This window comes from Aquarana catesbeiana, linkage group LG04 (assembly GCF_042186555.1).
Source record: "Aquarana catesbeiana isolate 2022-GZ linkage group LG04, ASM4218655v1, whole genome shotgun sequence".
Taxonomy (NCBI): Eukaryota; Metazoa; Chordata; class Amphibia; order Anura; family Ranidae; genus Aquarana; species Aquarana catesbeiana.
Genome location: NC_133327.1, coordinates 681,422,874 through 681,434,223, shown reverse-complemented (window position 1 = coordinate 681,434,223; position 11,350 = coordinate 681,422,874). Strand labels below are relative to the sequence as shown.

The 11,350-nt window shown below is 46.9% G+C and overlaps 1 protein-coding gene across 2 annotated transcripts in view; it reads right to left on the bottom strand.

Annotated features, from left to right (window-relative positions):
• Positions 1-7,806: 7,806 nt before the first annotated feature.
• CMTR1 (cap methyltransferase 1) overlaps positions 7,807-11,350 on the bottom strand; it is a 79,231-nt gene continuing 75,687 nt past the window's right edge. For both annotated transcript variants that reach the window (XM_073628737.1, XM_073628738.1), the window contains exon 25: positions 7,807-8,172. In XM_073628737.1, coding sequence (XP_073484838.1) covers positions 8,010-8,172 — 163 coding nt within the window. In that variant the 3' untranslated portion in view covers positions 7,807-8,009. The remainder of the gene's footprint in view (positions 8,173-11,350) is intronic.

Genomic DNA, 11,350 nt, shown 5'->3' with positions numbered 1-11,350 from the left:
CTTTCCACTGACACCAGTCATGGTGATTGGCATGATTTCTTTCCCTAATACCAACAATGGGGCAATATTCCTCCCACTACTACAAATGACAGGGAATTCTTTACTCCCATTGATGGCAGGGCATTCCCACTGGCCACAGTCCGGCCCCCTCAAAGTCTGAAGGTCAGTAAACTGGCCCCTTGTTTAGAAAGTTTGGAGACTCCTGGTTTAGATTAAAGCATATTCATGTGTTAGAATGGCCCAGTCACAGTCCAGACCTAAATACAATTGAGAATCTGTGACAAGACTTGAAAATTGCTGTTCACAGACGTTCTCCATCCAATCTGACAGAGCTTGAGATATTCTGCAAAGAAGAATGGGCAAAAATGTTCCTCTCTAGATGTGCAAAGCTGGTAGAGACATCCCCAAAAAGACTTGCAGCTGTAATTGTAGAGAAAGGGGGTTCTACAAAGTATTGACTCCGGGGGGGCGCCATACAAATGTACCCCACACTTTTCACATATTTATTTGTAAAAAATGTTGAAAACCATTTATCATTTTCCTTCCACTTCACTATTATGTGCCACTTTGTGTTGGTTTATCACATAAAATCCCAATAAAATACGTTTTTGGTTGTAACATGACAAAATGTGGAAAATTTCAAGGGGTATGAATACTTTTTCAAGGCACTGTAGTTTGCAGCTCAGGCACCTTATTATTACAGACCGTGTGCTAAAACAAATGTAGCAAGAAAAGCATCTACAGAGCATAGACTGTGAGAAAAGTCGGCCCATTTCTACACTATGCTGGTATTTCTATATAGGATTGCACACTTTTTATGCTTTTTTTTTTTTTTTCCCAGCTTCATGCAGTATACAGTAGCATTTCACTGACGCCAATACTAAGCATTTGCAGTGTACACGTGCAAATGCTCCAATGCTGAAACCGATACCTTGAGTCCCGGTTCACACTATTGCGGTGGGGGGAAACCAGCATGTGATTCAGACAGGAATCGCACCGCATTCCTGTTCAAATCGCATGTGCTTCTTTGCAGTGCGATTTGATCCCATTCATCTTGTATGGCTTAAATCGCACCACGCCCGCAGAAAAGGTGCATTGCAGTATGGGAAAACCGCTGGAATCGCTGAGAATCCCGCAGTGGAGTGAACGGGGACTCAAGTCCACAATCTGTGTGTGGGGGAAAAAATAAAAATAAACGCATCTAAGGGCAAAACAGGTATCAGTGAGTACTTGAGAAAAAGTTTCCGTACTCGGGCTTAAAATACTGGTATCGGCGCCTCCCTAGTATTCTGCTCTCTTTCCTGGCAGCAGTACGTCAATTTCCCATCCTGTTGCTGGAACAAGATCGGGTCAAGCTGAGCGCTGCTCAGCCATTCACAGGAAGCGTTGTTTTTTTTTTACAAATACAAGTCTTCCTCTGATTGGCTGAGGTGGATACTGTGATGCCATCTGCCTGCCTCTCCATCTCAGCCAATCAGAAGGAGCCTTGTATTCATTCATAAATGTAGTACAAAGCTCCCTGTGAATGGCTGACTCAATTTTGTTCCGGGAACAGAGCGGGAACTTCCCATACCGCTGTCAGAACGCAGCGCTGTATACTGCATGTAGCTGACGTGTGTGTACAGTTTATACAGTGCTGACAGATGGAGCAAGTGTTAGTGGAGGAAGAGATTGGACCAGTTCAGTCCAAACTAACTGTTTAAAGTTAATGGAAAGCTGGAGCTTTAAAGAGTGCACCACATGTGCCAAACACAAGGCCCGTGGGCCGAATCCGGCCTACCAGGCCATTTCCTGTGGCCCTCACACCTCTCCTGCAGCTGCAGCACCCTCCCCTTATCTCCACCCCCCACCTTGTCTCAGCTGTCGGCAGCAGAGAGGAAGATTGAACTTCTACAGATCCCGCACCTCTATACAGCAGACTTCAGCCCTCCTCTGGTTCTCCTCCAGACCCTGCACTTTCTGCTTCCCAGCTCCGCCTCTCGCTTCTTCCTGGAAGCAGCACAAGGTAAGAGGAGTGCACTGTGATGTAAGGGATAGTGGGGGACACTTGACATCTGATGTAAGGGTGGGGCGAGGTCTTCTGGACATCCTGGTCTTACAGATGCAAGCGACCCTTTGTGGGGAACCATAATGCTGACGCGGCCCCTGAGCTACACGATCACAGATGTTTTTTTTTCAGGAATAGAGATATAGCCAGGGTGTCCTCCATATTGGCATAAGGCAAGCCGGAACAGATCAGAGCAGCTCTTGATGAGCGTGATCACGTACCGGCGCCGACCAATCGAAACGGTTATGATCCATCCCAAGGGAAAGGAGAGGAAGAACAGTGCGGTTTTCAAACGCTGGGACCGCTGCACCGGGCTGCGTGAATAGTAAAACTGTATCACCCAAAGTGTAAGTCAGGGGTCTTAAACTGGCGGCCCTCCAGCTGTTGCAAAACTGCAAATCCCATGAGGCATTGCAAGGCTGACAGTTACAAGCATGACTCCCACGGGCAGAGGCATGATGGGGCGTGTAGTTTCGCAACAGCTGGAGGGCGGCCAGTTTGAGACCCCTGGTGTAAGTTGCTTGCCCACTTTTTTTCATTTATTTATTTTCCTAACACTTTAACTCGCTCCCAACCAGTCTATAGCAGAATCACAGCCTGGTGGGGGCTCCATTATCCTAATTGGACGTCATATGACAGCCAACAGGTTATAAGCCACTCGTGCGCGTCCCGTCAGGGGTCCGCAGCGCGCCCATCGGTAGTGTGGTGTGACGCTCTGGCACACCGCATCTCCGTTCTCGGTAAAGAGCCTGTGATGGAGGCTTTTTACAATGTGATCAGCTGTGCCCAATCACAGCTAATCACATTGTAACCAGGAAGTGCCGGTTATCGTCTTTTCCTCTATTCGCGCTGACAAGATGCGAGTAGAGGAGACCCAATAAGCAGCTCTCCTGACGGCGGGGGGGGTCTTCGCTGATAATCAGCGCATTGATTATCAGTGCATACCCATCAGTGCTGCCCACCGGTGACTGCCAGTGTTGCCAATCTGTGCCCACCAGGGATGCCAATAAGTGCCCACCAGCAGTGCCTCCTCAGTGTTGCCCATTAGTGCCTCCTCATCAGTGCCAATCCGTTTTTTTAACATTTTTATAACTTATAAAAATTTTACAACAAAAACGAAGGAAAACTTTTTTTATTTTCAAAATTTTCGGTCTTTTTTTTATTTATGGCGCAAAAATTAAAAAAATCCAGTGGTGATCAAATACCACCAAAAAGAAAGCTCTATTTGTGGGGGGGGGGATAAAAATGTCATATGGACACAGTGTTGCATGACGGCGCAATTGTCATTCAAAGTGTGACAGCGCTGAAAATTTGCCTGAGCAGGAAGGGGGTCAAAGTGCCCGGTATTGAAGTGGTTAAACTAAGGATGCACCGATACATATCGGCCGCTGAAAATAGGGTTATCGGCATTTTGCCGATAGAAAAAAAAAAAAAAATAGTGCCCATAATGGCACGCTGCGTCCCATTGACTTCAATGCAAAAACGCCCTCTTTTGACTTCAATGCAAAAATGCCAGCCACATTGATTACATTTTTAAAAAACGGTTTTGGTTTTTGGCCAAGTGCATCCTGAATTTTTGGTTTCAGTTTCGGGACTGACATTTTTAATTTGGTGCGCCACTTCAAACTCTTGGAGGTGGCAGTATGCTCATCACGGTCTATCCTCTTCTGGCACTTCCCTTGCTAGGTATAAGCTGCCATTTTCCCCTTTAATCACCTGATTTTATAAAATCACGCAGTCTGTCCTTCATTTCCAGGCACATTCTGCTGCAATGAGCCAAGCAAGACTTCACATCCTCATGGCCATATGAAAACACAGCAACTAGTATGCAGGATCATGCTAGCAGAAGCTGGCAACAAAATCCTGCGTAGAAAGTGCTCTATAAACAAGTAACACTTGTGCAGTGTGGAAGAGGGCAGCATTTAAAGCATAAATGACCCTGTTGCTAGGACGAGGGAGACTTCTCAAGAAAGCTACCCAAGTTGCTGGGCTTTTTCTGCATTGAAAAAGGGAACCTGCAGGGCCCCCGAAACTTTGACTTGTAATGCCTGCTGTTTTGTGTACCGAGGTGCGCTAGCGAAGATCCTTATTTTCCAATGGTGGTGCCATCCACCAAGTCACTACAGCACCTTGCACCAACTGCGAGCAAGCCTGTAAGGCGTGGGATGGATACAATACATAAAACAGAAAAGTCAGTGCTACTACCCATACACCACATAGATAGCAGAGCTCCCAGGTGCTCGATCCACAGTCGCTGGCTGAGTAGAGTAATGTAGAAAAAATGATCCGCACTCCGGTTGTTGCTCTTGAAATTTCTTCATTTTATTGAATAGCCACAGTGAACAAATGCAGATTAAGTCAGTTTTTGCGTTTCAGCCTATAAGGCCTTAGTCATAACCACACGTTATGACTAAGGCCTTATAGGCCAAAACGCGTCCTGACTTAATCTGCGTTTGTTCACTGTGGCTATTCAATAAAAAGAAGAAATTTTAAGAGCAACAACCGGAGTGCGGATCATTTTTTTCTACATGGATACAATACAACCTGTCAAGGAAGCCACCCAGCGCTCTCTATTGATAAGAAGCCTTTTAGCGTCATTCCATTGCTAGGACGCAGCCAGCTTCTGCCACCTAATGTCCTACCGTTGATAGATGTGTTGCTATGGATATTTTTTGGGTGATTTTATAGCACAGACATATGTTAATTGTTAGATTTTAAGATCATGTGCAGTTTTTTTTTTTTTTAAGCTAAGCCTTTCCTATTGTCATGCAAATGAACCAGTTGGACTGGTTTCTGAGCATAGCAGAGGAAGTCAGGTTACAGGTTATGATGTACAGAAAGTTAGGGGAGGACTTCTTTTTTTTTTTTTTGAACAGGCCATGTGGCCAGACAAAGAAGCAGCAACAGATGTTTTGTGTTGCACTCAATCCATGAGAAGATTCCATCATAAAAAAAAAGATCCAAGTTGAGTAACTGTTTAGCATGCTTATTGCATACAATATTGTACATGCTTATTTTCTAGGAAGAGAGTCAGCTTGTACAAGTTGTAGGCATATTTTGGTATACTTTGCATGCTATGAATTGTGTTTTCTGCAGTTGTATGTGCAGCTTTTCTGTGTAGTAAAAGAATTAACACACTACACAGTTTTAATAGCTTCCTTGGATTAAACCGCAAAGTAACCTTACTAGACGCAAGCAAAACAATTGGGGGCTCGTCCGGGATGTGCGCTAAAGCTCAACTGAAGCAGATCTTTTCTCTGTGGTGTTTGCCATTGCTTGTGCTGAGGAAAAAAAGCTGCATACACTGTTTAGGAAAACAGGCAGCTTCTGAAGAAAGCATGAACCCTAATGGACATGAAAAGAGCCATACAATAATCTTATGGTGTCCACTAAAGTGGTTTATTGCCACAGGAATCTGTTGTTCCTCAGCCAAACATGCATAAAACACAAAGATGTCACATATATACAGGTTGTCCCGGGCTGACAATCATACCTGGTGTGGACCGATGTGGGAGTCCACAGACGTAAGATCCAACCAATGAATGTACAGTAAACAATGATTCATCAGTTACATTATTTGTGCACTCCACAGACTCTACTGTCTCCAGCCTAATGCAGAGAGAACTAGAATGGCTGTCAGAAAAATTCCCCCCCTCCCAGATAGGGTCAGCCAGGAACCATGCAAATAAATCCTGAACCGTCCATGCCTGGGATGTGGGGTTCATGCCTGTGGTTGAGTCGCGTAGAAGTCCGGAGCCAGTCATTCTGGAAGCCAACAATTTTATCCTTCATACACACAGGTGACACAAGGGCTCATTTACACCAGCTTTGCCCTTCTGCATTTGGCAGGCGGTGAGTAGGTGTTGCATTGCCTCCCCACAGCCCTGCTTGAAACCTGAACTAGCACGCTACAGCTGCATATATTGAACCCGGTTGTGGGGTGCTTGCAGAGCGGCCCTATTCACTTGAAAGAGACAGGGTGGATAATTCCTGCCGCGGCATGTGCACCCCCCAGGTGCTGCCTCTGCAGCTCAAAGAGGTAGCGATTGGGGGGTGGTAAAAGCGCCCCCCAAACCTCCTGTGTGAACGAGCCATTGCTGAGTTTTTATCATGTATCAAAAATTTAGCGGCAACGTGCAATCTTGAATTTTCAGTATCAGTGGCTGACCCAGTACACAGCAGCACTTTTAGGGGATGTATTTGAGTATCATCTGTTCAGGAAACAAATAGCTGAAAATTTAAAGCACACGTGGCCTGCCAAGCCATTTCATATGGGCCCTCGCACCGCTCCTGCAGCTGTGGCACCCCCTTCGTCTCCGCCCCCCCCCCCCACATTGTCTCAGCAATAGAGAAGTGGACAGAACTCCTCCTACAGAGCCTGTTGCCTCTCTGTGCAGCCGCAGCACCCCCTCTGCTCTCTGCATTCAGTGGACTCCAGCCCCCCTCTGGTCCTCCTCCAGAACCTGCACTTTCTGCTTCCCAGCTCTGCCCCCTGCAACACAAGGTAAGGGGGCACACTGTGATGTAAGAGAGGGTGGGGGACTCTTGACATTTGATGTAAGGGGAAGGGGGGGCGGGGTCGGTGCTCTGGACGTTTAGTCTTACAGGTACAACTGAACCATAATGCTGATGCCGCACGCATTATAATTGAGTTTGACACCACTGATCTAAAGCTTGTCATACGCAGAGGGTGGTTCATGACAAATTAAACCCCAAGCTGTCAGGGGGGGGGGGGGGGGGGGGGGAGTATGGGCAGGTGCAGTCTGAGCCCAGTTTATCCTGGACCCATCCCAGCCTGTGACTAGGCAGCCACTGTTCCCAGTATTCTGACAGCCACAGGTGCCAGCTGTCGGAATACAATAGCCGGTAAGGGGAGCTTCCTCCCATCCACGCTGTAAAAATTGGGACTAGCGGCTGTGTCCGTGCAGCCGCTGCGTCCCTATGGACTTGAATGAGCTGCATCAGCACCCATGTGAATGAGGCCTTTATGTTAGGGTTGCACAGATAGTGGAATTTTTATTGAGTACCGATACTTTCGGTCATGTACCGATAACCTTTGCAGTGCGATTTTAGCCCATACAAAAATGAATGGGCTCAAATGGCACTGCAAAGAATCACATGCGATTTGAATAGGAATGCGGTGCGATACCTGTCTGAACTGCATGCGGTTTCCCACACCGCTACCGTGTGAACCCAGGCCGAAGTCACTGTGACAAGCCTGAGTTCACACAGAGAGCAGTGCGGGAAATTCCTGTTCAAATCCCATTTTGCAGTGCCGTTTGAGCCTGTTCATTTTGTATGGGCTCAAATCGCACCGCAAAAAGTATCGGTTTCGTGTATTGGAGCATTTTCACTCATACTCGTGAAAATACTCTGTATTGGCGCAACCCTACTTTATGTGGCTTAAAAATATTCCACTGTTGCTTCCCTTCCATAGAACTGCTGTGCCCTTCAGCTGGAATCTCCTCCTTTCTTTTTACAACCAAGTACTTATTACGGCTCTTTATTATGAGATGATGTCACTGGGGGGGGCGGCACTGCAGAAGGGACACAAAAAATGATCAGATCAGACTTACGGACTCACACCGATTGGTCATCCCTTGGGGGCCCAGTCCAATCACCAGATTACCGATACCTAGCAAATTCAAAACCACATTGTGATAACGAGTCATAACAAGACAAATAGAAGATCAAAAATCAAAAATAAAGCAACCCTTCATCAAAAAATAGAATGTTAACAAAGTAGAAGAGGAGCCACACCAGGGGCAAAACAAAATATATTTTCTTTTTTTTTCTCTCTATGCAGTGCAATTCAGGCCTCTGTAAAGGAAGTTGATAGGAGATCCCTCCGCAATCTCTGGGCTCACGGGTCAAGTCTCTTAAAAGGTTACCAAAGTCCAGGAGGAGGAGGAGGAGGAGGGTAGGACCTCCGCGTGTGACAGACGCCCCCTCTGTGTTAGGACTACCTCTCCTCTCTGCCCCCGGAGGAGCAAGGCTGGTGTGTGCGAATGAAGTCCAGAACGGCGTCTCTGGAGAGCTTGTCCGTGCCGGGGTCCTGTTTCTGAGAGTCGTGAATCTGGACGCCGTCTCCCCACTCCCAAAACAGCCGCTCCGAGAAACAGACACTGGAAATGGGACAGACACACAAAACACAGGCTGAGACCACAATACACACCGAGAACTTGAAGAATATGTCAACCAAACACTAAATATTCCTGACAGGTGGCTGCTGTACCATGTACTTGTATGAGAAAGTCTCCTGTTCTCTTTGTATTACTTCCTTTGTGTGAAATCCCCGGTGTTCCTGCAAGTCCCTCTGCTTTCCTATTAAAAACTGACCACACTAAGCAGAAGAGCGCAGTGTGGCCAGTCTTCTGGCTGTGCTGGGAACTCAGCCTGCTCTCCTCCAATGATCAGAATTGCCTGGACACCTCGCCCTCCCTCCCCCCCCTCTAAACTCCTTAAAGCAGAACTTTGGTCATTTCTTCATCTTTTCATCTATTAAATCTTCTGCCCTTGTTGTTGTTGTTATAACTTTGGATAGTAAAACTTTTTTTCTGCCAGTAAATCCCTTATACAGCCCACTTCCTGTTTCTTGTCTGGTCATTAGCCTAGGCCAGTGATGATGGAACTACATTTACCATGATGCTCAACTACACTGCAGAGTGCATGAGCATCATGGGAAATGTAGTTCCAAAATATCTGGGGTGCCAAGGTTCACCATCGCTGGCCTAGACTTATGACATCATGCACAGCTCTCTCTTTCTCTCAATCTTGTGAGAGTTTGCCAGGAAGGGAGGGGGGATGAGTCATAAGAAGACCAATGAGAGCTGCAGAGCTGGTGGTGTGCCTCTGTGTGTCTGTTTAAATCTAGGACGTGAACAGGCAGCAGCTTCAGCTGCCCACAGTTAAAATGGGTGCAGCCAGACTCAGTGGAGGGAGATTTCTGCAGCATATTTGTCAAGTACAGAATCGCAGTATATATAACATAATATGCAAAGCGGTTGGAGGGAAGCTTCAGAATGGCAAATACGTTTTTTATTACAAATTATGTGAACAGACTGCAATTCCTCTTTAAGCAGCTGAGAACAGAACATTTGATCACAAAAAAAAAAAAAAGGCAAAGAAGGTGTTTATGTTTGCGTAAACCAATCCGATTGTCCGCCGCAATATCGCAGTCACGCTATAAGTGACTGATCACCGCATTACAAGTATAAAAAAAAAATTCCAGTATCTATCCCATAGTTTGTAGACGCTATAACTTTTGTGAAAACCGATCAATACACGCTTATTGGGATTTTCTTTTACCAAAGACACGTAGAAGAATACATATTGGCCTAAATTTTTTTGAGAAATTTGACTTGTTTTCAAGTTTTTTCTTTTTATTGGATAGTTCATGTTCATTGAGAGAGTTTATTTTTTTTTTTTTTTTTTTTAAGTGAACTCGCCTCTATAACAACTTGGTTCTGGCGCTTTTATATCTCAATGAATAGGTTGTTTGTTTGTTTTTTTTGTGCAGCTTTTCATTTTACTTTAACATCTTTTAATTAAAGCCCAACTTCTGTCAAAAATAATGTCTTCCCATGCAGTGGGCTGTTCCCAAGCAGTCACCTGCTTGTTTTTCTCTCAGGGGTCTCCGGACTGCGGCCCGAGGGCCAGATGTGGCCCTTTGCTTGCTTTTATCTGGCCCATGGGACACAATTTCCCCAACTGACACAATGATGGAGCACCATCCCCCCCTCTACTGTGACACCATCAATGGTGAGCGATTCTTCTGATTGATATCACCAATAGGTTCTCGGCTCTTGATTGGATAGATTGATAGCAGCGCAGCCATTGGCTCCCGCTGCTGTCAATCAAACCCAATGATGCGGGCGCTTGGGGGGCGGGGCCGAGTGCTGCATTCGGCCTCTATGGACACGAATTCTGGACTCGGGAGCGTGCCCGCAAGGTAACCCCCCCCCCCCCCGGGAGATCGCTTCTCCTAGGGGGTTATCTGATTTCCGGAGGAGCCGCAAGAGCCGCCGAGGGACCCCAGAAGACGAGGTTCGGGGCCACTCTGTGCAAAACGAGCTGCACAGCGGAGGTAAGTATGATATGTTTGTTATTTAAAAAAAAACAAAAAAACAAACCTTTAGGCCCCTTTCACACTGGGGCGGTTTGCAGGCGTTATTGCGCTAAAAATACCGCCTGCAAACCGCCCCTAAACAGCCTCCGCTGTTAGTTCAGTGTGAAAGCCCGAGGGCTTTCACACTGAAGCGGTGCGCTGGCAGGACGGTAAAAAAAGTCCTGCGAGCCGCATCTTTGGAGCGGTGAAGGAGCGGTGTGTTCACCGCTCCTTCCCATTGAAATCAATGGGACAGCGCGGCTATACCGCGGTATAGCCGCGCTATACGAGCGGGTTTAACCCTTTTTCGGCCGCCAGCGGGGGTTAAAACTGCACCGCTAGCGGCCGAATACAGCCGCAAAAGCGACGGTAAAACAGCGCTAAAAATAGCGCTGTTTTACCGCCGACGCCCCCACCGCCCCAGTGTGAAAGGGGCCTAAGTGTCACTTTATTAATTGAAAACTCACCTGTCCCATGGTCCAGGGATGCGGGCGGGCGAATGAAGCCCCGCTCCTCTCCCCCCGCATTGTGACTGTGGGCGAGTCACACTGTGTGTTGTGATTGGCCGGCAATCTTCTGGGACCTGTGACATGTCCCAGAAGATTGCAGGGTGGGGGTGGGGTGAACTCCCTTCCGGCTCCGCGGAGCCCCGGGAGGAAGTGGGAGCTGGGTGCCCCTAAAAAAGAGGGTATCTGCCCCCCCCCCCCCCCCAAAATGACATTCCAAATGCGGCATGTCGGGGGGTCACCTACACTTAAAGCGGAAGTTCCATTTTTGGGTGGAACTCCGCTTTAAATCGCTGTTTACAGTACTCGGCGACAAGCTGTTCAGTAAGATGTGCGAAATTCATTGTGCAAACTTTTCTTTTCATCCAGTAAAACGTCAGAGACAAAAAAAGCTTCCTGGAACAGAATAAAAGCTTCATTTACTGAAGGAGAAGGTGGTAAACCGATGATATAATTGATATCACTGATTTGAATTTCTCGCTGGCCGTCACTGTGGAAAATAACAACCATTATGGAGCATGACGATCGTTACAGCCCTGTTAATGAGCATGGCTTCATACACTACACGCACTTTTTTGTTGGTGCGTGCGTCACTTTACATTCAGCTCAGTGAGAAGAGCCAATGTGAGGTCCATTAACACAAGGCTGCTGAACGCACACAGGAAACGGACATCGAAACCGCGCGGACGT